The sequence below is a fragment of the Nansenia antarctica genome (genome assembly GCF_963989245.1).
Source record: "Nansenia antarctica genome assembly, chromosome: 16".
Classification (NCBI taxonomy): Eukaryota; Metazoa; Chordata; class Actinopteri; order Argentiniformes; family Microstomatidae; genus Nansenia; species Nansenia antarctica.
The window spans coordinates 2,703,620-2,727,682 of NC_137686.1; the positions used below are offsets into that span (position 1 = coordinate 2,703,620).

A 24,063-nucleotide genomic window follows, 5' to 3' on the forward strand; every position below is an offset into this window, starting at 1 on the left:
CAAAACACCAGTATTCGTTTCACTATTTTGCTAAATTGAACACTAATACATTTTATTAGTTTTTTTTATTTATCTTACCTTTTTATTTATCTTACCTTGACAGCATTCAAGTGGTCAAATTCAAGGTTCCTCTCTGCTTCCAAACCTTCAGATGTCTTTTTATGTTCACACTGAATCTCACTGAGTTTCTCTGTCAAACTTGAAATGTTCTGAATGGAAAAAGAAATGGACAATCAATCCCCTGCAGTAAGGCTTGACAGACCCTCTCTCTGCTGCCAGAAAAACTTGACCAAGGCCAGATCCTCTTCACCAGATCCGACAGTTGACCGTTCGTAACGTCTCATCCTTTTCCTTAGTTTTGTTGGTCTTTGTTTCATGTCATTCATTTATTGTTTCCTGTTTATTTTTGGTGTCTCTCACCTTGTCTGGTTTCAGACACTTCCCTACCTGCCCTTGTGTGTTTGTCTGCCCCACCCTGGTTGGTTTCACCTGTTCCTCATCATCATCCCCTGTGTATTTAGTCTGTTTGTTTCCTGTCCCGTTGCCAGTTTGTCTTTGTAACTTAGTGTCAGAACGTCCCATCGATCGTCCTAGTGATATCTTGTTTTCTTGGGTGGGTATTCCATCAACGTGAATAAAGGAAAATCGAGGCTTATTTTTCAAGTCTTGCCTGGATTTTCCTTTAGCAATGTTGATGGAATACCCCCCTGGTTTTTGATCCTTGTTAGTTTTTTTGAGTTTGTCTTTTGCTTTTTCCCTATTGGATTATCTGCCTCCTATTAGTCTGGCTACCTGTGAACCTAACCCTGCCTTGCCTACCCCACCCCGTATTGGATTATCTGCCTCCCTACGAACTGTCTGCCAACGGACCGATCTCTTGGATTCTTTGGGATGAAGCTTTTGTCCCGAGTGGTGAGATTGAGTCCTCTGCCTTGGTCTACAGTCATTACCACACTGTTCATAACATCACAGGAAATCTGATCAGATCCATAACAACTTTAACCAATCACCACAAATCTGATCAGATCCATAATAACTTTGACCAATCACCACAAATCTCCAGTTGCTTTCAATACATATGAGTGTCGTCATCTCATTTATGTTTACCTCCGATTTGTCATCGTAAATAATTCTCAGTTCCTCCATTTCAATCTCCAGTTGCCTGGTAGCAGACGACACCTCCTCAAACTCTGTCTGAAGCTGCCGTCTGGCCTCCTCTGTGTTCGTGTGCTCCCGGTGTAATTCTTCTTTTATCGTCTTTATTTGACCCTGAAATAAAACAAAACATTTCTAATCAAACAAAACTGTTAGTTTGTGACACACATGACATGAGCAGTACAAATGTTAAGTAACAACCAAACCATGGATGTCTAAATTGTAAAACAGATTTGACCTTCAGGATAGCGAGGGCTTTCATCTCGCCCATCATCTGTTTCTTCAGGTTTTCCATCACTTCCTGAAGAAATAAACACATTGCATAAGTAACACTGGTAAAAATACAAATAAAACTCACTCACTACACCATTGCTTATGGTGGTGGCAGAACAGAGGATGGGGAAAAAACTGGCGGCCATGCTGGCCAATCCCTCCCACCCGATGTACTGCGAGCTGGCAGGGATGAGGAGCAAGTTCAGCCACAGATTTGTTCTCCCCCGTCAAAGTACAAAAAGATTTGGACAGTCCTTTGTTCCAGCTGCACTCCGACTCTACAACCAGGCCCTGCAGGGTGGGGGAGACCTGGAGCTGGAACTTTTGGAACTTTTTACTTATTGAGCCTGCACTGTTTTATGTATTTTATTGAATGTTTTTCTGTTTTCTGTATTGAATGTTTTCTGCCCTAACTGAGCTGTTTGACAACAAAATTTCCCCATTGGGGACAATAAAGGTTTTCAATCAATCAATCAAAAAAAATTATGAATACTGTACTGTATTTTATATCTGACAGTCTACAGTAACCTCCGATGCTCCACTCACTAACTTGCTTTGGTAGAGCGAGTTATGTATGGATCTAAATTAGGGCTGGGACTTTAACGCGTTAATTTCTATTAATTAATTACAGAACAAATAACGCATTTTAATCAACAACAAAAAAAGGTTTCGTTTTTTATTTGGCCTGCCCTGCCACTTCTGTCCCTTGTGAGAGACTTTTCTCCCTTGCAGACAACATAGTGCAAAAAAGAGGGCAGCCTTGAGCTCTGAACATGTAAACAGGCTAGTTTGTCTCAGCAGCTGGCTGAAAGAGAAGAAGCAGAAGAGGCTCAGAGGCTCAGAGGTATCCTGAGACCAATGGGTTTGTTGTTACTGTGAAGGATACTGTTTTTATTTGTTACCATTATAGATGGCACTTGTGACTTTATGTTAAACTGTTGGTCTGTTTATAAACATCACGACGTGTGTTTGTTTTCTGCTCTAGTTCGACAGCTCTTAGAATCTTAAAAACTGCTATCTATACCGAGCTCTATTGAGAAAGCATTTTTTGTAAATGAATAGCTTTCCTATCCTATATAACATCAGGACCTCGTTCCTCCGAATCCGACGCCGGGAGGCTGAGTCGGGATTACCAGCGTTATTAGCTAGCTACTGCGGCTAACCAGCTAGCCACCTTTACACTTTTTAAACGGGCGTTTTTTATCGGGATACCTCCCCGAATTACTAACAACCTTATATACTCTTATATCACATATTTCCGTAATACTCCTAGCTCACCATAATCAAATTGTTTTTCTCTCTCTCTGCAAATAACACTACTTTTCTCTTTCATGGCTTGCCGGCGTTGCCTGGAGCTTAGCCTCCAGGTTGAGGAGATGAAGGGACGAATCACAACTCTCCACCAGATCAGACAAGGGGAGTCGCTTCTTAATTAATTTTTTGACACATTACATGAAACAATAATTACAGACACAGAAAGCACACAGACCACAACATCAACATCAAAGCCTCCACCTCCACCTGTAAGCCCCATCCTAGGTGAAACTCACTCTGTCCCTACATCACTAGAGACTTGGACCACCGTCAGGAAGAGGAGTCGTACCATCGACTCCTCTGGCACCAACCCCCCTGAGGCCCTCCTGCTGCGGAACAGCTTCGGGGCGCTGCAGAGCTACCAGTCCACACCGAAGGCGAAGAGAGCCAGGGCCTGCACCACCCCCCCCCCCCTCCCTCTCTCTCTCCCCCTCTCCCACCCTGTGCCCCCTACAGGTCCATCACGCCGCCAGCAGAGGAAACTACAGTTCATGTCTCCTCCCCCCCCCGCCCCTGCTCTTCTCCCCCCCCCACCCCCTCTGTGCTTGTAATAGGCTCGTCCATGGTCCGCCATGTTGCAGTCCCGAAGGCCAGAACCCTCTGCCTCCCAGGTGCCAAGGTGAGGGACGTCGCCGCGGTCGTCCCGATGCTGGTGGAAGAAGACCCCCAGGCCACCTCCGTCATCGTCCACGTGGGGGCCAACGACATTGGACGGGAGAGGTCGGAGGAGCTGAAGGACGACTTCCGAGCCCTCATCACCACCGTCAAAGACACAGGTAAGACCTGCATCATCTCGGGCCCCTTCCCGAGTCCCAGGTATGGCGACACCAAATACAGTAGAATTCGAAGTCTTCACCTTTGGCTACAGGGATACTGCTGTCGTATGCAAATCCCATTCATAGACAATTTCACCACATTCTTTAACCGTAGAGATCTGTTTGCGAGAGATAAGTTTCATCCAAACAGGTATGGTGCCCGCCTGCTGTCCCTGTCCATGGACCTCGCTGTCTAGCCCTGGACCTGGCCGGCGCCCAGTCGAACCTGATGTGGGATGAGTCCGATCCATTCCTCTAACACCAAACATGCCATCCAGACTATTGTCTCCCACCGGACTCCCACCACCACAAATAAGGTAATACATGGCGCAAATATGAGAAACTTATTACCCATTTCATTAAGTATTCCCTCGAGTCAGTCCCAGTGTCAAAATGACATCTCCATGGCAATTTTGAATATCAGGTCCCTATTGAACAAAAAAACATTTATCATAAATGAGCTCATTTGTGATAGAAAACTCGACTGTATGCTGCTCACAGAAACCTGGCTAGATACAAATGGAGCAGCAGCCCTTATTGAGGCATCTCCCCCCAACTACAGTTTTTTCCATTCAATCAGAAATGGAAAAAAGGGGGAGGAACAGCTACCATGGCTTCAAATAATCTAAATTGCAAGAGCATATCCTTTGATATATTCTCCTCCTTTGAATATCATGCCACAGTTATGGCATGCCAACCACCTATTCTAACGGTAACTGTATACAGGCCGCCGAAACCAGCCCCTACCTTCCTACCTGAGTTCCTATCCATTATCCATCCCAACTATGATAGGATTATTATCACTGGAGATTTTAATTTTCATGTTGATAATTGAGGGCTAGGGATTTTATTGACCTCTTGAAATCAATGGATTTTATCCAACATGTCAATGAACCCACTCACAATCATGGCCATACCCTTGATCTTGTGATTACAAAGGGTCTTGAGGTCTCAATATCAGGTATCAGCGACCTGGCCCTCTCTGACCATTTCTGTATTTTCTTTACCATTGTAACACGTAAAGCTGAAAGCAATGCTGAACGTGTTGCTAAAAAACGTTATCTTACCCCTGCAGTGGCTGAGAATTTCAAAGCTTTAATGAACAGTAATCACACAACTCCCACGTTATATGAAAACGACTTAGTAATTACCTTTAACAATAAAGTAAAAATGGCCCTAGACTCCCTGGCACCTACCAAACTAAAAAAGGTTGGAGCCAAGAGGAGAGCACCATGGCGTAACAGTGAAATAAATCTCCTTAAGAGAACATGTAGGAAAGCTGAGCGCAGATGGAGAAAGAGCAAATTACAGGTTGATCAGAATATTTTTAAAGAACATCTATCTGCCTTTAACTTGGCAATGCGAAATGCTAGGAAAAATCACGTCACCCTGAAGAAAAGTAACCTACGTAGATCCTTCTGATCCCAAAAATTGTAGACCAATATCCAATCTCACTTTTCTAAGCAACATTTTAGAAAAGGCAGTGTACAAACAGCTTCATGAATTCTTAGTCTTAAATAATAGGTATGACCCACTTCAGTCAGGTTTCCGATCATACCACAGCACAGAAACCACTTTGCTTAAGGCATCGTTTCTCAACGGGGGCGTTCAGACAACATCGGGGGGCGCTGGAACAAATATTTTTTAAAGGGGGGCGTTGAAAAGTATTTTTCTCATGAAAAACAGCTGTGTTATTACGGGCACATTCGTAAATGCACGAATGGTCAGTTCGCTCGGACAAACCGTGTTTTCAGTCAGAGCACCCATCTCTGAGCGCTCTGAACTTGGCCGGGCTCTGTGACGCAGACACACGTAGCGCAGCCCCCCAAAAAAATAAAAGTGAGTGTCATCAAGAAGATGGAGAAGCTAAAAACTAGCAAAGGCAGAGCTTTTGATAGTTTCCAATGTGTCTGGGTAAGCTGCATTGTAGAAGAATCTTGACAGTTCATGTACAGTGCAGAAATTGCAATACTATGCTACGATAGAAAGAACCCCGGTTCATCCCATCTGTAACATCATGTTGACCAATGTCCAACTTCTATGAGTGTTTTCCTTGTAGGCTATGCTTGAGTGACATATGTTTCAGTTTGTGGGCTCATTGTAATTGTTGCGTTCGCTTCGTTCGCTTCCTTTCAATACAGCTTATTTAATTTAGTTAAAATGAGTGCTAATACCATACCACCATACCAGAACATCACAGCAGGAACAACCTATCTCAAAAAAGCGATCGTAATAAACCAGTCCTGAAAGTTCTCTGTCGCTTACCAATAATCAAACCTAGAGAAATCAGCTACGAATGTCCCCTCCCCTCGCAGGTTCATCACAGTATATTACATAAATGTATTACTGTTAAGTGTTGTTGTGGGTGTTATCCCTAGTGCCATTCTGAGGTTATGATAGGTTTGAATTAAGTTTTCATAATGTTGTGGATGTTTTGAAGAGTACATTAAGTCCATGTACTCTATACATTTCTGTTCTATTCTGAGAATTCAACTGTGTGCTTCTTAAGCACAACTATACAAGGCCCCTTTCCACTCCTTATCTTCTATCCCAGCCTGGGTAGTTTCCCTTCCTGACATTGTGTTGTCAGAGGGGCCCTGTCGTAAATCTGATTTTGCTAAACGCTGTACATTTCCATGAGAATGTTTGTGTTGGGCAGAGCAGTCCATGGGAATGTATATGTTAAGTAGACATTTCCATGAAACTGCTTACATTCCCAGGTTAGTGTTTATGTTAAAAACACTGTTTTGTTCATCAGACTGCCTCCCCCTTTTCCATGTATGTTCTTAGCAATGTGGGCTTCCTCACGGGGCTTGGCCCCCCCTCCCCTGTGTGTGTGTCTTCCTGTATGTGTGTCTTTCTGTTTGGTAATAAAATGACTGGCTCAGGGGAGGAAAAGTTCAGTTTGAATCCGAGGTCTTTCGAGACCTGGGGATTCACTCTCACTGCGCAAGAAAATAATAATCATGATGAATTCCGTGTCTCTTTGTTGTTTAAAGTCTACTACGGTCTGTTTGAACTAGCGATGGGTTAGCATGGCTTGCTTTACAACCAGGCTGACCAGAATATAGCATTTAACCCTACTAGAACCGAACAGGTTAGCATTGCAATGTGTTTGCAAACTAAAATATACAATCGCTTTTTTGTGATATGTTGCTCCTCTTGTGATGTCCTGGAAACGAACGCATCAGCTGCAGCGTCTTTTGTATTGATCAGCTGTCAGCAGTGTTATTACGGGTACGTTCGTAAATGCACGAACGGTCAGTTCGCTCGGACAAAACCGTGTTTTCAGTCAGAGCGCCCATCTCTGAGCGCTCCCAGATCACAGAGCTCTGAACTTTGGAACTTTGTTATGTTTTGATATGTTTTGATATGAGAAATTCGAAGTGGTCGGCTTATGAAAATAATACCATAGAATACTAAATAAAATATTAAAAATAATAGCCCCCTAGCGTTTGCCGCCATATTGTGATCCCCCCCCAAAGTCCAATCAAAAATGAATAAATATTAGCATCATAAAACAGCAATTTTGAGAAATGCAACACCAGCACACTTAAAAAAACTAACAATGTTAGTTGTAATGTACAGTTCTGCAGCCTACTGTTTGTTCTGCATCGGACATGTGTGAAATTGCTGCTGTTCTGTAGCAGTCTGTTTGTATTCTCTGATGTTGTCTGAGTTTGTTTAACACTCAGAAACAGCATTTGTATTCACATTCACATGGCTTTTCTGCTCTCTGGTAAACTAATGATAATGTTCCAACTGCCCAGTTAAATCCAATCTATTATTTGGCATTCAGTGACATGCTTTTTAAATTATATAACACAGAATATTAGTCAACATTAATTTAGGGAAGAAAATAAGCCTACTTTTTTAAATGGGGGGGGGCGGTAAGAGGCCTGGATAATGGACAGGGGGGCGCTGGCCCAAAAAAGGTTGAGAACCACTGGCTTAAGGTAACTAATGACCTTAGGATAAATGCAGACTCGAAAAAACTCTTGATTCTTGTACTCATAGGGTGAATCCCAATTCACCACTCTGGCTCCGTTTTCACCCCTAATCTCTGTTTTGCGCGTTCACGTGTAGCCGTAGTGGCGTCCCAATTCATTACTCATTTAGGGTTAGGGATAGGGTTAGGGTTAGGGTTGGCTCCGTTCTGAGCAAATCTTGACCCTCGTTCGATTCGGAGCCATGAGACTCCCTTCCGGCATGCATTGCGAAACGTCTACAGAAATGTTCTTTTCGCTCTCGTAATACGGAAGCGAGCCTGAAATGTCATTTACTTTTTCTGGAATTACTTGTAATTAAAGACTTGAAAAATTATGATAACCATCGTATTATCTTAGTTCAATGTCATTACAATGCATTATAGACCTTTTATTTATAACAAGCATAACCAAAATATCGCTTTTATGTCGGTGCTGTGTCTAACGTTACAGTAACGCAACGCTGCATGACAGTCGAGCATTTCAGAGATGTACAATCATAAATCAATTATTACCTGTGGCGTTTGACAGCGGATGATGGTCCACATACAGTATGTAAAGTTATCTATCAAACGTTCGTCTGACTTGTACATGATGCGCATTTTTGGCACCCGCAATCTAATCCGAGCAGTTGTTATTAGGTAATATTATTAATGGGTTGTATCATTCATTTAAATGCATTATAGACCTTTCCTTTATAACAAGCACAACAACAACAAAACGTTATTATGCCGATGTGCTGTGTGTCTAACGTTACAAGCTGATTTGTGCATGACAGCCGCGCATTGACATATTTCCATGTCTGATGTCTAATGTCTGATGTACTAATGTCATTTCAATGCATTATAGACCTTTTCTTTACAACAAGCATTACAAAGAAAGATCGCTATTATGCCGATATTGTGCCTATGCAGCGCCCCATGGAAGCGTCAAGCACAGCCATCCCATAAGGAGCGCGATTCACATCGAGATGTACATTCCTGTTTAGAAATAAAAGATTACCTGTGGCGTTTGACAGCGGATGATGATAGACATATTTAATGTGAAGTTATCTATCTAACGTTAGGCTGATGTGTGCATGATAGACGCGCATGACCTATGTCCATGTTTTATTTACAGCTATGGCACGTATTAAACCAAAACAACCCGCAATCCTATCCGAGCAGTTGTTATTATGTACTATTACATGTATAAGTACTATATATGTGCCATTTTTGATGGAGGGCAGTCGCTCCTAGCTGTGTCGATCGTGATAGGAATGTCGTATCGACACCATTCAAATGGTTTCAGATTCCCTGTCCTCTCCCCTGTCCGGACACATTTGAATTTTCACCGTAAGCCCCGGTAAAGCGACGTTATTAACCCGCAAAGAGTGTGCCCCGGGCACCGTCTTTGTCCATTAATAACACCGGCTAGGAAGGTGGTAAAAACGCAATACTGCTTTGCTAACTTCACCATCGCTATACGGTCAACCACCCCGCTGGCACCCCGGGAAGTTATGTTTCGAACCCCGAGAGCATGCATAAATGTCTATCCGGAAAGAGTGCACTCTCCCCGGCCGCTGCACGCGCCTCTCCTCGCTAACGCGGAGGTCCAAAGCATAATAACGCATACATGACATAAAAGCATGTCTATAAATGCTTTCATAGGGGGGAAAAAACTAAACTTTTTTTTAACCTTTATTAACTAATGCAGTGGACAGCGGCTGTTTCTCCAGTGTTCCTGTCACATCGGATTTCGTAACGCCATAAAAATATATCTGTGCTGTTATATACATATAAACAGTGATGTGAATAACGGCGTTAGAATAAACGGCGTTACTAACGACGTTACTTTTTTCAGTAACGGGTAATCTAAATGATTACTATTTCCATCGTTATAACGCCGTTACCGTTACCGGTAATTCAATGCGGCGCGTTACTAGTTACTTTACTGAAGCTTCTCATTGTCATCCGACCTCAGTCACAGCTGCAACGGTGTTTTTGATTGCTGGGGAGGGGAGGGGCGAGACAACCGCTTAAGTGATCATGATTGGGTATGGTAGAGCCAACCATAGTTCAGTGTTGTGCGGATGTTTCTACACACAAACCACACGCGCGCACAGCACCACACACACACTCAAACTATCAGAGAGCAATGGCGAGTCCCGAGTGTTCTGAGGTGAACGTGGCGTTTTCACGGTGGAAATACAGGCACTATTTCAACTTCATTGAGGTAAAATGTAAAAACGTACATGTGATGTGTACTTTATGTCCCGGAGCTAAACGTTTGTCCACGTCCGTTGTAAGCAACTCTAACCTGATGAAGCATCTCTCAACGGCACACGCTTCTACAAAACTAGTGGCTAAAACCGTTGATGATGATAGCAGGCCAGGTGTGGCAAACGTGAGCTCCGCTAACAAAGAAGGACACGGAGCCACGCCGTCCAAGCAGCTAAAGCTGGATTTTTCTGCGTCAGCTCCACAAAAACTTGTGACACAGACTGAACTGAACGGAATGATAGGCAGGTATGTTGTTGAGAACATGCTTCCGTTATCAACAGTTGATTCTGACTCCTTCAGAGCCCTAATTGCCAAAATACCGGCGAGAGGAGGGGCCGGTCCGCCATGCAGAAAGACGTTTTCTAAATATATAGACGCCGAGTACGCCAAAATGAATGCCGAGCTCCAAAATAAATTTGAAGAGTTAGAATATGTCTCTACAACTGCAGACATTTGGACTGCACATAATAAAAGCTATCTTGGCGTGACCGCGCATTGGATTCATCCACATAGCATGGAACGAAGGAAAGCAGCCCTGGCATGCAGACGATTCAAGGGGCGTCATACTCACGACAGTATTGCAACTGAACTTGACTACATTCACTCATCCTATGGCATATCCCACAAAATAACATCAACTGTCACGGATAATGGCTCTAATTTCGTCAAGGCCTTCAAAATGTACCAGCCAGCCAAGGAGGATGACTCTGGGGAGGATGAGGATGAGGTGACTTTTATGAACATTAATGATGTCTTGCAAAACAGTGTTGGTGATGATGCTGTGATTACTTTGCCGCCACATCAGAGATGTGCATCGCACACATTAAACCTGGTTTCATGTACTGATGTTGACAAGTGGCTACTGTCAAGACCAGAAGCAAAAGCAATATACAGAAGTGCTACGACAAAATGCACAGGCTTATGGAACAAGGCTAGCCGTTCAACGGTGGCCGCAGAGACCGTGGATGATGTCATCGCAAGGAAGCTGCTAGTCCCTTGCACTACAAGATGGAACTCGTTCTATGATGCCCTTGTTCGAATCTGTGAGATCCCTATAGTCGAGCTGAACACCATCTCCTCCAAGTTCGGGTTGAAAGCCATCACTGAACAAGAGCATCAGTTCATCAGGGAGTACTGTAGTGTAATGAAGCCACTAACAGTGGCCTTAGACATTCTTCAGGGAGAAGACCACTGTTTCCATGGCACACTCCTACCCACGCTCGAGACACTGATGTTCAAGACCCTGGAACTGAAGAGTGGCCTGCAAATCCTTGTTGACCTCCCAGAGGCAGTTGTCAAGGTAAGAACTAGTATTTATCTTTAAATACATTAAATGCATCCATACATTATGAAAAGTTTTTAAATATGGTTAATGTGTAATGCTATTAGTGTGTGTGTGTGTGTGTGTGTGTGTGTGTGTGTGTGTGTGTGTGTGTGTGTGTGTGTGTGTGTAAGACAGTCAGTATAATATGCTCTTTGCATTATGTATCATTTCAGGCAATCAAAACAAGATTTGCAGAGGTGCTGGAAAGCGACAATGCTGTCTTGGCTGCTGTGACTCTGCCCAGGTTTAAACTACGTTGGCTGCGGACACAGGACAGGAAGGATAAGGCCAAGGCAAGTCTGCTGGCAGAGTGCCGGAAAAGTGTCCAAGACGAAGACCAGCAAACTACCAGTACTACCAGCACACCAGCACTCACTGACTCAGCCATAGAGGAGTTATTTTCCTTTGAGGATGAGGATGACCCCTCTGCTACTGCTGAAAGTGAAGTTATGGATTATCTCAAATCAGGAGGACAAGGGATGGACACTCTTAATGGATTTCCACGGATAAAGAAAATTTCACTCAAATACAATGCAGCCACTCCATCCAGCGCCCCCGTAGAGAGACTGTTTAGCCTGGGGAAGCTCGTCTTCACTCCAAAGAGGAACAGGCTCTCTGACCAGAAGTTTGAAAAGCTTCTGCTTTTAAGATACAATCACTGGTTTAATGGCTAGGATGGTTAGATGACTGGGTTGGCTGGATGAATGAATGCATGCATGGATGGATGAGTGTTAGGAAGGAGTGTATGGATGGATTTCAGTACTACTTTAAAAGCACTTCATATTGTTTAACTGTTTACTTTTGTTGTGTTGAAAATACTTGAAGTTACAGTCTGTCTACCAGTTGAAGTTGTGTGACAGTTTGATTTATTTAATTTACACAACAAAGATTTAAAAGCACTTCATATTGTTAAATGTTTACTTTTGTAATGAAGAAAATACTTGAAGTACAGTATGTACTGTATACCAGTTGTGGTCTGTTGAAGTGCAATAAATATGAAACGTTCCCTGCAAATCCAAATTATTTTCTTCCTGATAGGGACACTGGTCCCCTAGATGGCACATTTATCTTCTAATCTGGCAGTGGGTAAGCTTTTCCTTGTCACATTTGGCTGACTGACACCACGGCTAGCCCACTGCACCGTGGTAAAAAGTAACGCAATAGTTACTTTCCCTAGTAACTAGTTACTTTTATAATGAAGTAATTCAGTTACTAACTCAGTTACTTTTTTTGATAAGTAACTAGTAACTATAACTAATTACTTTTTTAAAGTAACGTGCCCAACACTGCATATAAATGACATGTTATAAGGCTGATCTGCGCATGATAGTGCTGCATTTTGACATATTTCATGTTTCCGCCCGTTGATGACGCTATAGTCAGTCCCAATGGTCCAAAAGTCAAGCGCTTCGTAACACAGACGGGGTGAATTTTATGAATGAAAGTGAAAGTTCTGTCACAAAACGCTGTTACGTATCCTCACACATTTGGGGTATACGGAAATCCTTGGCCTTTCCTAGTGGGTATACTACACCACTGGAGCACAGGTTTCATACAGGTTAGAGCTTATTCTGTCATGGTCTGATAATGAAGCATTGTTCTTTTTTATTTTATGACTTGTTTGATCGATTGATAGCGTTCAAGTTCATTCAAGTTGTGAATGAATTGCGAGCGTCAATGCTTTTCTACGATACTACGTGTAATGTCACTTGGACATAGAATAATAAGACACTTGAGTCTGGGTTCAACAAAGGTATAACCAGTTTACTTCGGTTCTCTCGACACCTGTCAATCACCTACTGGTATATCACAAACTCTCTCTAAGGCGCATGCGCCGTCCTGACTATGAATTAACCCATTCATTACACTACGGATGACGTCATGAAGGGTTGTCCCATTTCCCCCGGGGAACCACTACGGCTATGGCTCCAAAACGAGTGACTCCAAAACGAGCCGAAGTGGTAAAAAAGAGAATCGGGATTGGGCCATAGACAAGTGCAGCCTTTGATACGGTAGACCATTCCATACTTATTGAGAGACTTGAAAACTGGGTTGGCCTCTCAGGTCCGGTCTTAAACTGGTTCAGGACTTACCTGGCTGACCGAGACTATTATGTAGGGGTTGGTTACATTTACTTCCCTACATTTGGAAACCTAGCAGTGAACTCACCTCTCTCCATTCTGAGTAAGTAAGACTATCTAGTAAGCTGGACTTCTGATAAGTTGATACCTGTCTTGTTATTAGTAATAGAGTAATAGCTGTCTGTTTTAAGACTATCTAGTTAAAGTTGGACTACTGATACCTGTCTGTTCATTAGTAATAGTGATAGTAATAGTAAATAGGGTGATTGCTGTCTGTTTTAAGATTATCTAGTTAGTTTTCAAAACAAAGGCTTCAGAGTCATTCTAGTGAAACTACCAGTTTCTGGACCTAAGTAGGCGCTAATTTGTAGTAGGAGGAGACTTCTATCTCCCCTATATAGTGGATAGACCAGGGCCAGGGAGCTCATACATGCGACTAGTGAGAACACCTGTCAGTCGTTGTCATTAGTGCTCGTTAGTGGGGAGTGGCTACAAGCCTGCTAGTGTCCATAAATATCTGGCCTGTCTGAGAGCGACAGCCTCCTGACACTAAGACTCGTGACAACAAGACAACGGAGTCTATCTGTGGGAGTCCATCGAGGAAGGCCTGAGAGGAAGCCAGGGTACTAAGTACCTTCTCTTCCAGTTGTTTGTAGTGTTGCTGTCTTCTCTTGGCACATCGGTCTACTGAGTGCGCTTAGCTACCCCTACTTCTGTTGGTTCATTAGCCCTCTTCCCCTCTACGGACTTATATCCCAATGTGCTTTCTCCCTATTCCTGTTCTTCTGACACCCAGGAGGACACCTAGATGCTACATCCCCCCTCGCAACCCTTCCAATCTCATCTACCCACCTTCTTCTACCGACCATGACTTTATTGTCGCAGGCGGTCTCTGGAATTGCCAGTCGGCGGTCCGGAAAGCTAACGCTATCTCAGCTTATGCATCTCTTATGGCCCTCAATTTCCTTGCTCTTACTGAAACCTGGATCACACCAGAAAACACAGCTACACCAGCAGCCCTCTCTGGCGCCTACTCCTTTTCTCATTCCCCTAGACCCTCTGGCCGAGGGGGAGGCACAGGACTCCTCATCTCGCCCAAGTGGTCACATACTGTCCTTCCCCTGGCACACCTGTCTATATCCTCCTTTGAATTTCATGCTGCTTTTGTCTCCTCCCTGGTCAAACTCCACATTGTTGTCATCTATCGCCCCCCAGGCCAGCTCGGTGACTTCCTAGGCGTGATGGATGGCCTTCTCAGCTCCTTCCCTGATGATGGCACTCCGCTCGTACTACTAGGTGACTTCAATTTCCAATCAGAGAAGCTTCTCTCATCCGGAGTACTTGACCTTCTCCTCTCCTTCGGCCTTACCCTGTCCCCCTCTCCTCCGACTCATAAGGCAGGCAATCAGCTTGACCTTGTCTTCACCAGATCTTCCCACACTTCCAACCTTACTGTTACCCCTCTTCCAGTTTCTGATCACCACTTTATATCCTTCTCCCTCCCCCTCGAAACCTCCTCCTCCTTGTCAGCCTCTAACCACTTAAGACCCTCTCGTCGTAACCTACGTACCCTGTCCCCCATCACCCTCTCTTCTTCTGTCCTATCCTCCCTACTCTCTGTTGAATCCTTCTCCCTTCTATCCACTGATGCGGCATCCTCAACCCTCCTGTCCGCTCTCACCTCATCCTTCGACACCCTCTGTCCACTAACCTTGAAGCCAGCTCGATCCTCTCCTCGAGCTCCCTGGCTCTCTGAAACGCTACACGCTTGTAGACTCGAGCTCAGAGCAGCTGAGAGGAAATGGAGAAAAACTGGCCTTTCTGATGACCTTAACCTCTATCACTCTCTCCTTTCCAACTACGCCTCCTCGGCATCAGCTGCTAAATCATCCTACTATCATTCTAAAGTACATTCTTCTGCCTCTAATCCTAGAAAACTGTTCTCCACTTTCTCTTCACTCCTTAATCCACCTCCTCCTCCTCCTCCTTCCTCCCTGTCCGCCGATGACTTTGTCACCTACTTTGAAAAAAAGGTGGACGACATCAGCAGCACCTTTTCCCCCCCACCTCTCCCTTCCAAACTCTCTCCTCGACACTCGGTCTCTGGCTTGTCATCTTTTTCCCCCCTCTCCCCTGATGACATTCTCACACTTATCACATCAAAGCGGGCAACCACATGCCCTCTTGATCCCATCCCCTCCTCTCTTCTCCAATCCATTTCCACCGACATCCTTCCTTACCTTACCACCCTAATCAACTCCTCCCTATCCACAGGATCTGGCCAAGCGGCCTTCAAAATAGCCAGAGTCAAGCCCCTCCTCAAGAAACCTACCCTTGACCCTTCATCTGTCCACAATTACAGACCTGTATCCCTTCTCTCCTTCCCTTCCAAAACCCTTGAACGCGCGGCATCTAAACAACTGACTGACTATCTCCGGAAGATGGAACACTTAGACCCCCACCAATCCGGCTTCAAGGCTGGGCACTCCACTGAGACTGCGCTCCTTGCTGTCACAGAAGCCCTCCACTCTGCCCAAGCTTCCTCCCTCTCCTCTGTTCTCATTCTCCTTGACCTGTCTGCTGCCTTCGACACAGTCAATCACCAGATCCTTCTCTCCATCCTCTCAGAACTGGGCATCTCTGGCACCGCACACTCCTGGTTTTCTTCCTACCTGGCGGGGCGCTCCTACCAGGTGACCTGGAGAGAATCGCTGTCTTCTCCACGAACCCTCTCCACTGGGGTACCCCAGGGTTCTGTCCTAGGGCCCCTACTTTTCTCTCTCTACACCAAGTCTCTTGGCTCGGTAATCTCTTCACACGGGCTCTCCTACCACAGCTACGCAGACGACACTCAACTCTTCCTGTCCTTCCCCCCGTCTGATGTACACATGGCAACCCGTATCTCTGCATGTCTCGCTGACATTTCAACTTGGATGGCTGACCACCATCTCAAGCACAATCTTAACAAGACCGAGCTCCTCTTCATCCCCGGGAAAGCCTGCCCTCTCCAAGACTTCTCTATCACAGTGGAGAACTCTACTGTAACCCCCTCCCTGACAGCCAAGAACCTTGGAGTGATCCTGGATAACCGACTATCCTGTGCGGAGAACATTGCAGCAACGGCATGTTCCTAAAGATTCTTTGTTTACAACATCAGAAGGATATGACCATTCCTCACCAGAGAAGCAGCGCAACTCTTGACCCAGGCACTGTTCATCTCCCGCCTTGATTACTGCAACGTACTCCTGGCCGGGCTCCCCGCCACCGCCATCAGACCTCTGCAGCTCATCCAGAACGCTGCTGCCCATCTCGTGTTCAACCTCCCCAAATGTTCTCATGTCACCCCTCTCCTTCGCACCCAGCACTGGCTCCTGATAGCAGCTCGCATCAGATTCAAGACCCTGGTGCTTGCCTACCAGGCAGCTAAGGAAACAGCCCCTGCCTACTTGCAGGCAATGGTCACCCCCCAAACTTCAGCCCGTTCCCTCCGCTCCTCCACCTCTGCTGGCCGACTGGCCCCACCACCTCTACACCTACATGGCAGTCGCCCCGCCCCCATCACGTCTCTTCACGACACTGGCTCCCCGCTGGTGGAATGAGCTTTCCACGGCTGTCAGAACTGCAGAGTCACTACCCATCTTCTGTCGGAGACTGAAGACCCATCTCGTCACCTTAACTGCTCCTCCTGAGACATCCACTACCCCCCAGCACTGCATCTCCTGAGACACCCGCTTTCCCCTTTACTGTGTCCCCTATGACTTCTACTGCCCCCCTTGTACTCTCTTTCTGTTCTCCAGTGTCTGTATAAAAAAAGAAAGAAAAAAATGTTTCCTTCTATCACTGAGACTGCCAATGGCCCCTGGCCTGAGCTAGATTACTCTTCCTGATACGACTGGTGGATTGATGATGCACTTGCTTAGTCAAATGTATTGATTGTAAGTCGCTTTGGAATAAGGCGTCTGCTAAATGCCAAAAATGTAAATGTAAATGGATCCACTCGTGTTCCACGTTGGCAGGGACGTTTGAGTCTTTCTCACCCTCATCCTCTGTTCCTCCAGGAAGGTCTGCTGCTCCAGCTCCTCCCGCCCGGCCTTGGTGTGGCTGTGCTGGGCGGCCACGCGGGAGAGCTCCTCCTTGGCCTGGTCCCTCTGGTCCTCGTTCTGACCGATCTTCTGCAGCATGCGCTTCCTGTCCTTCTGCAGCTGCTTGACCGCCTCCTCACTGATACACAGTTCAGGCACACACACACACACACACACAAGCACACGCACATACGCAAAGAGGACACATCTTTCCTCAGTCTTTTTGCTGTCGTCCTCGATTTTCAAGTTCACCCTCTTTGTTTTCCTCACGGGTAGCTGAGTGGTCCTGGCACTTTTTGTCTCAGATTTCTGGAGTAACACTGATTGGGTTTAAATGGTAAAATGGTAAATGGACTGCACTTATATAGCACCTTTATACAAAGCGCTTTACAACGGCCTCTCATTCACCCATTCGCACACACATTCACACACCAATGGCGGCAAGCTACCATGCAAGGCGCCAGCCCGCTCACTGGGAGCAATTTGGGGTTCAGTCTCTTGCCCAAGGACACTTCGACATGTGGCCAGCCGGGGCTTGAACCGCCGATCTGCCAACCTTTCAATCATTAGACGGCGGCTCTACCTCCTGCACCACACCGGGTTTAGTACACTTGACAAGCCAGTTTGGTGATGAGTGCCTTGTTCAAGGGCACAACAGTAGGGCATTGTACCTGGGATCTGAAACCCAGCGGCCTCACAATCGTCAGCTCAGTTCGCAATGATTTCCAAGGTTTCAAACCGGCAACCTTTCAGCGACCGGCTCATCTTTCTTACGTCTAGACTACCTACTGACCCCCAAACAATATTGTCATGTTATTGATACTGTATGATACCTCTCGTTGATCTTGCTGCTGTAGTCCTCGATCTCCAGTTCATACTCTCTGTTTTCCTCATGGAGAGCCAAAAGGTCCTGGCGTTTCTTACGGAATACCTCTTCACAACGAGAGACCTCCGCCTCACCTGCAAGTCTCTAGAATGTTCCAGTGTAGTGAGAAAGGGAAATAATGTATAGTGATAAATGGTACTAAAGTATAGTGAGAAAGGGTACTTAAGTATAGTGAGAAAGGGTACTAAAGTATAGTGAGATAAAATATGTAATAAAATAGTAAGAACAGTGTATGTACACAGTAATAACAGTTTTAAATAAGTAGTAATGTATGGAAGTGCAGCACATCAATCAATATCATGACATTACTTACAGTTGCTTGAATTTCTTTTTGCCGCTCTGATATGCGCTCCTTTAATTGAGCTATTTTTTTCACTTCTTCCTCGATTTCTATTTTAAACTCCAAAACCTGGTATAAAAAGGATTTTAGGCTAATTACTTTCTAGTGTTCTGTCATGAAATAAACACGATGCACGATGCCCCCAAACCATCCCCGCTGCATTAATAATATATATTATGACTACCTGCACACTACCTGATTACTTGAACACTACTTCTACTTGAACATTATGTACTGCTCCATATCTGTACCATATTGCACACCGTATGATAGTGTATTACATCTCATTGCAACCTGCATTTCTGCACCACCTGACTACTACTTGAACTTTCTGAACTACATTATTGCATACTGTATGATATTGCATTTCATCTCATTGTAATCTGCGCAGCTTTTTACACTGCTGTTCTACAGCAGCACGACTGGACCCGCTGTAGTACAACTACCATCACCATATCACCTTTACCTCATCCTACTTGTTTCTATTATCACCCTACTTATTTTACTTCTATTACTGTTTGTATTCTGCTGCTATTGCTATATAGTTACTATTGCTGCTATTGTTGATTGTTGATTTAGTTGATTTTGTATTCTGCTGCAATGCCAATGTCGAGGAACCTGAACCCAAGAATTTGACTCTGTGTACCTGTACATTGATGTAATAAAAGCAATTCTGATTCTGCTGAAGCTGTTGTAAGTGATGAGGCCAAATGCAGTTACTGACTGGCACCAAATGTGTCCAAACTTGATCTTAGATGAAGCATTATGCATAATGAAGCATTATGTAATGTCTGAAAAATAGAGTAGACAGTACAACAGAGCTTACCCCATCTTCCAGTGAGGTCTCCTCCTGCTCCAGCTCAGGGATGCGTTGGGACATGACTGTACACTGCTCTTTTTTAAGAGCAACCTCTTCTTCAGTGTCCTTCACTTTACTGCAGCCTGCCTCCCAACGGGCCTGCAACTGCTCACACTCCTTTCTAGAGAGGGACGGAAAGAAAGGCCGTCTTCTGAGTTGAAATTGGTCGACATAAATGTTTTTCAATTTGATTCCTTGCTCCCAGCGTAAATTGGATGGCCATAAACATTACATGGTACATGTACCTTCATTTATACCTACGTAACACTACAGAAATGAAATGATCAACGCTTTGGCACACACTGAAGTTTATGTAAATCATAGGTTGTGCAAACGCAACCGTCCATGTGTGCTGCTATTCTACAAACTTAAACAATGGTATATTGTAATGATACATATCCACACTGTAGCTGCAGTGGGGTAACACCAGTAACTTGGTCTCACAATTTGTTTTAATCAAAATAATCACTAAACCGAAAACATATGTTTCAGAAAATATCAATAGGTGAGATTTTAAGAAACAAACAAAAAAACAAAACAGCGGGAAGACCATTTTTTAAATGTGAGATGTGGCAAATGAGGTACATACAAACACTCAAATATATATATATATATTTTTTTTTGTACTCACAATCGATCTGTCAGCTGATGCCTGATGCACGTTAGTTCATAGGTCATCGCCTCCTTCTCTTTGTCCGCGTTGAGCTGCTCCTTTTTCGACTCTTTCTCAGAACTCTTGAGTTCACTGAGGGTCTTAGTTAATGTCTCATCGGCCTATTCAAACAAACAAATGTTTTGTCTCATTGATATTTTCCATTTATGAATATGAGGTTTGCCGTAAAAGTCTACAGTAAAGTGGTATATACTGTATATGCTAGACTACCTACTGGGCTAGTCTTCTACTTATGTTCATTGGATTGCTTCATTATCTGTGGTTGGACATTGGCATGAAGATTGTATTTTCAAGGGTTGAAGACGTACTGTAGTTATGGAATATGGGGTATGTTATTAAAACCGAAGACAATAAACGTGTCCAAATAAACAAAGGCGCGACATAAATGGCTAACATTACCTCGCGTTGAGAGTTTTTAATTTGGTTCATGATGTCGCTCTCCAGCTGTAGCTTCTCCCTCACGAGAGGGCCATGTTTCTGGACAAAATCAATGTTCCTGTTGAGCCGCTGGTTCAGAACCTCCGTGTGGACGGTTCTATCTTTCACCTGATGAAGGTGATCTCTCTTCAGTTTCAGGTGCCATTTCAACTCACTGATGTCTCTGGTGCAGGCCTCGTGTGCTGGGGAGGACACATCACTCTAACATATAAGATCATATAACAGACCATATGCACTATTGGTACTATTCCATTGGCTCCATTGTACTACTGTAAACTAAATCATGAAAAGCTCAAGTATTTAGCATGCAGTATGCACTGTATGCCCAGGTCTGCAACATGTACACAACATAACTATTAAAACGTATCTTGTTTTGTTTTTAAAGGGGCAATCTGCGATTGGTACACCAATGTTTGGACTTTCAAATGAATAATAGCCATTGAAGAATATAATAGTAACTTACAAATGCCTCATGAGCTTAGGTAGTTACAATTGAATGTAAATATCAGCTTGTTTTACTCCACTGTTTGTAAACAGCGTAATTGCATCCATAGATCAGTCTAGGAATTTGAGAGTGGTTCCATTTTTCCTGCCCAACCCCTCAGCTGTTTACCAAAATATGTGGCAGGATCCCTGATTGGCCTTTAATGAGAAACATTGTCCTGGTCATAAAATATTAATGACACCAAAGACTGTTCAATCTCTACGCAACTGACCTTTCTGAACCGCTACTGGAAACTCCTGCAGCTTCCACAGGGAAATACAATCAACCTGCTTCCCTAGAGTCCAGCTCCTCTTCTTCTCCGTCTGAAGAGTCTGCTCCGCCTCCAGGCGATCTGCTTCCAGTCGTTGGATCAGGTATGAAACCTCTACAAGGACATCTGTTGTCTCCTTACGCAGAGGACCACTTTCTGGATATGGAAAAGCAATTAATTTGTATTGTATAGCCTTATAGGTATAGAATATGTATAAGGTTACTACTATAGGCTACTATTTTACTGTCAATTGTAACCCTCAGTGATCATGGACTTCACAAGAAGCCAAAAGGCTAGAGAATGTGTGTACAATTCATTGGTCCTGCAAAAGTACTAAGAAAATAACCAAATGGATCAATCGATTCACCTCTGGCACTGAGTCCAATTCCTTCAATACATAACTCTGCAGATATCAATGATTCATTGTCTGAATCACTGGATTGAAATCTGGAAAAGATGGAGTACATTTTCTGATTTACTGAATAAATATAGAATCATGCTTTGGTCTACAGTACCGTAGGCCGACATTTGCAGTTTACAGTAACATAAGAAGAACAACAAGTAACTTTACCGCATAGCTTTGCTGTTTTGTTGCTTTTCTTGAGACATGTGATGCTGACCATTTCCTGGCTGGTAAGGGAGAAGAAATGCTTATACATATATATATTTATATATATATTATATTTTTTTCTGGTGAGATCCCATTTTGTTCATGTCAGGATATCTGACTTCTCTCTCTTGCATGATTCCATCTTACCTGTTGACACCAGTCCTGCAATTTCCTCTTCAGCTCTTGAATGTGACAAACAGCTTTGTTGACACATGGTGAGGGAGTGTTAACCAAGGCACAGCTGCGACGTCTACCGGGGCAGACCGCTTGAAGATCTCCCTGATCTTTAAAAAGATACTGAAAATTACCAGCCGACAAATCAAATTGAAAATATATGCCCATGGGATCTTGGTTACTTTTGGGTGACTTGGCGAAAAGCCAAAGATAGATAACTGTATTCCTTCAATATGGTACATACATAGCCGGACAGATATCTTATTATAAGGGATGAACATGAAATGCTTCTAGCCGATTCCTAGACCTTATTTGCAAACAATAATTTTACTATTTACTATTTCACACTTACACAAAAACACAAACAAATATTGACACTGCCTCAGATTATGGTTACACAAAACTGTTATTTCCATCCTCTCTCTAACTGTCTGTGACCTGTGCCCTTCTATTCATTGTAGGGATCATTGAATATTCCTAAGGGATCCCTGGTTTGAGCCTCCAGTGGCAGAGCCTAGGGTAATAGTGGCTTAGTGGTGAAAGGGCGCCATCTGGCAGCGAACTACGGTAGTGACACTAAAACGAAGCATACAGTATCATTAGGGTGTTTGTGTTCTTTATTAGCACAGCAATGGGTAAGACAACACTAGAATATGGAACTGTAACTGGAATATAGCCTACAATAACTACAACAAAAACACTTTTTGATAAAAAAAATGTTTTACTATAACTGACTAAGACTAATGCATGTAAGTCATTATACAATTACTCTGTAGGCCTATGGGAATGTTGTTGGAGAAAAGCTCTAGCTAATGCAATAGTTAAATCTATAATGGCATAATGACAGTCATGCAAGTGTGGGCTACTTTGTCAGTTCCACCTCAACTAACAGGTCTAGTTTCCGAGACAGATACAGCCTAGTCCTGGAATAAAATATGAAATTGACGTTTTGTGGATAACTGATCAAATGTTCAGATTCAATTGAGAATCTCCATGAAGAGTGTCTGGGAAACCATCAGAGGTATGTTATGTCTTATACTGTACATCATAGGCTAATATATTATAATATTTAGGGCTGGCATAGCCATACATACCACGGTATACCATACCATACTTAAAATATATTTTTTTAAAGCTACGGCTAGACTATATTTGAGTTTCCGTCGTTTTTACTGTGATACTGTATGATGGGAACTGGTGGGGCTATAGGTAGCCTATCTTTTGTAAAGGCTGTGTGAATACATAAGTAGCCACTAGCCAACTAGTGGTAGTTTAACCTGAAAGGGTAAGTTCATTAGCGATGCATAGAGACTAGGAGGTGGGGGTAGTTATGGCGCAGGAGGTAGAGCCGGCGTCTAATAATCGCAAGGTCGGCGGTTCTAACCCCGGCTGGCCACATGTTGAGGAGTCCTTGGGCAAGACACTGAACCCCAAATTGCTCCCAATGAGCGGGCCGGCACCTTGCATGGTAGCTTGCCGCCGTTGGTGTGTGAATGGGAGAATGAGAGGCCATTGTAAAGCTCTTTGGAATAAGGCGCTATGTAAGTCAGTCCATTTATCATTTTGACTAATGTTAATCCCGTAGACTTGGAGGTAGGCTAACACCCCAGAGGTCTGTCTAAGACCAGGTTTAGGCGTAGGTAAGGTCTATTACTTAACATTGATTGTCTGAATTTCGTAATACAAATGCAGTGCCTTTACAGGCTGTTTTCATACCTCTTCCACTTTAAGCAGATGCATTTTGCTTGGAGGAGTTGTTAATTTACCTTGTAAACCTGGTCCTTCCATAGAAGGAAATCTAAGCGGTTCAACTTCAGGCATTTTGGCTGAGTGCAAACTTCACAACTCTGTGCAAAAATGAAATGTTCAGTTAGCTATGGATGTTAATAAATCAAACATATGAACAAGCTATCAGAATAGTAATGGCATTTGCAAGCTCCATAGCTACTTTAACATCAATTAATGACACCATGTCATTGCTTGTACATAAGAAAGTGAAAGCGTGTGAGATAGTATCAACTTACCCGCTGCCTTGTC

At 43.9% G+C, this 24,063-nt stretch overlaps 1 protein-coding gene across 1 annotated transcript in view; it reads right to left on the reverse strand.

Annotated features, from left to right (window-relative positions):
- ccdc178 (coiled-coil domain containing 178) overlaps positions 1-23,847 on the reverse strand; it is a gene marked incomplete at both ends in the record, with an annotated part of 55,141 nt that extends 31,294 nt beyond the window's left edge. Inside the window, 13 exons of the mRNA XM_080546545.1 lie at positions 96-209; positions 1,108-1,269; positions 1,394-1,456; positions 17,247-17,430; positions 18,125-18,261; positions 18,491-18,586; positions 19,344-19,497; positions 20,008-20,150; positions 20,449-20,669; positions 21,204-21,394; positions 21,814-21,872; positions 22,000-22,136; positions 23,793-23,847. Of these exons, the coding sequence (XP_080402671.1) occupies positions 96-209; positions 1,108-1,269; positions 1,394-1,456; positions 17,247-17,430; positions 18,125-18,261; positions 18,491-18,586; positions 19,344-19,497; positions 20,008-20,150; positions 20,449-20,669; positions 21,204-21,394; positions 21,814-21,872; positions 22,000-22,136; positions 23,793-23,847 (1,716 nt within the window). The remainder of the gene's footprint in view (positions 1-95; positions 210-1,107; positions 1,270-1,393; positions 1,457-17,246; positions 17,431-18,124; positions 18,262-18,490; positions 18,587-19,343; positions 19,498-20,007; positions 20,151-20,448; positions 20,670-21,203; positions 21,395-21,813; positions 21,873-21,999; positions 22,137-23,792) is intronic.
- Between the last annotated feature and the right edge of the window lie 216 nt (positions 23,848-24,063).